This window comes from Lathyrus oleraceus, chromosome 5 (genome assembly GCF_024323335.1).
Source record: "Lathyrus oleraceus cultivar Zhongwan6 chromosome 5, CAAS_Psat_ZW6_1.0, whole genome shotgun sequence".
NCBI lineage: Eukaryota > Viridiplantae > Streptophyta > Magnoliopsida > Fabales > Fabaceae > Lathyrus > Lathyrus oleraceus.
Window position 1 is genome coordinate 454777306 of NC_066583.1, and position 1175 is coordinate 454778480.

At 37.9% G+C, this 1175-nt stretch overlaps 1 protein-coding gene across 1 annotated transcript; it reads right to left on the reverse strand.

Moving 5' to 3' along the window:
• Positions 1–221: 221 nt before the first annotated feature.
• Positions 222–932, reverse strand: LOC127081295 (uncharacterized). The gene has a single exon (XM_051021567.1). The coding sequence runs from the start codon at positions 930–932 to the stop codon at positions 222–224; it is 711 nt and encodes a 236-aa protein (XP_050877524.1).
• Positions 933–1175: the final 243 nt, after the last annotated feature.

Below are 1175 nucleotides of genomic sequence, written 5' to 3' on the forward strand. Positions count from 1 at the left end.
CACAAATGGCTGTGAGTCTTTTGCTTCAGGAGGACCATCCATGGAGTAGACGTGTTGCATTCGAGATAACATAGGCTTATAATTGATGCAACCCTTAGTACCTAACAATGGCACATTAGGAAGTTCCCCACAACTAACAATGATGTCTGGGGTTTCCCATTCTCTAGTATACCATTTGATGGAACTTGCAGTGAGAGAATCTAGTCTTTGAGGATATTAAGTTATTTTGCCATAAAAGGTCCTTTTTCTGGAATATGTTGCATGAACCAAGTATAAAGAAAAGGAGCACAACATAACAAAGTTCCACCCCTCTTTTCATATCGAGCGTGAAGGGCATGGTAAATGTCACCTAAGAGAAATGGTACAGGATTTCCAGAGAGAAAGACTTCTGTGACCACATGATCCACAAACTTTTCAATGTCTGGGAAGAGTATAATCACATGGATCAATAGAGCCAACATAACATAGAATGTGTTCCAATCTCCTTCTTTTTTGAACTTCGGAGCTAATTCTTCCAAGAACCTCATGGAAAAACCTTTGAAACCCCCTTTCTCGACCCAATTGGCTAAAACAATTAGGACATTGATACTTAGGGCTAAAGCTATCTTCTTTGGGCCCACTTCTTCTTCAAGCTTTCGAATTGGATTGAAATCTTTCAACTTTAAACCCACAATTCTCTCAACTTCTTCCAAATTAAGAGCTAGTTTGAAATCAGCAAATGTGAAATAGCGTAGAGGTGCATCATAATATTGTGCCAAAGAGCTGATAATCCCATAATCAACTTTCTTAGTCAGAAGGCTCGAAATTTTCCCATAGTCTTTTATGAAGTCATCACGCTTATTGAGAGTCAAATCAGAGATCAATCCTTTTAGATTGTCAAGCCTAGGTTCCTTGTACTTAAGTGAGAAAGTGTTTCTTCTTAGAGTTGTCATTTTTAAGTTCTCAATTCCTAAAACAAATAAGAGACAACTAAGAGTTTTCTTTTTATGATGTTGATGCAATGTATATGGATGAATGTGATGCATTTTTTTGTATAATTTAAATAGGCTCGAGGTATGGATAAGTCTGATTGCTTCGTATAGAACCGGGTTCTCACCAGGTATGGTCTAGGGTTTCAAAAAAGTTCCTAGAGTCATGGATCCATAGAATGTTTGTTGCCTGCGGCAACTTACTTG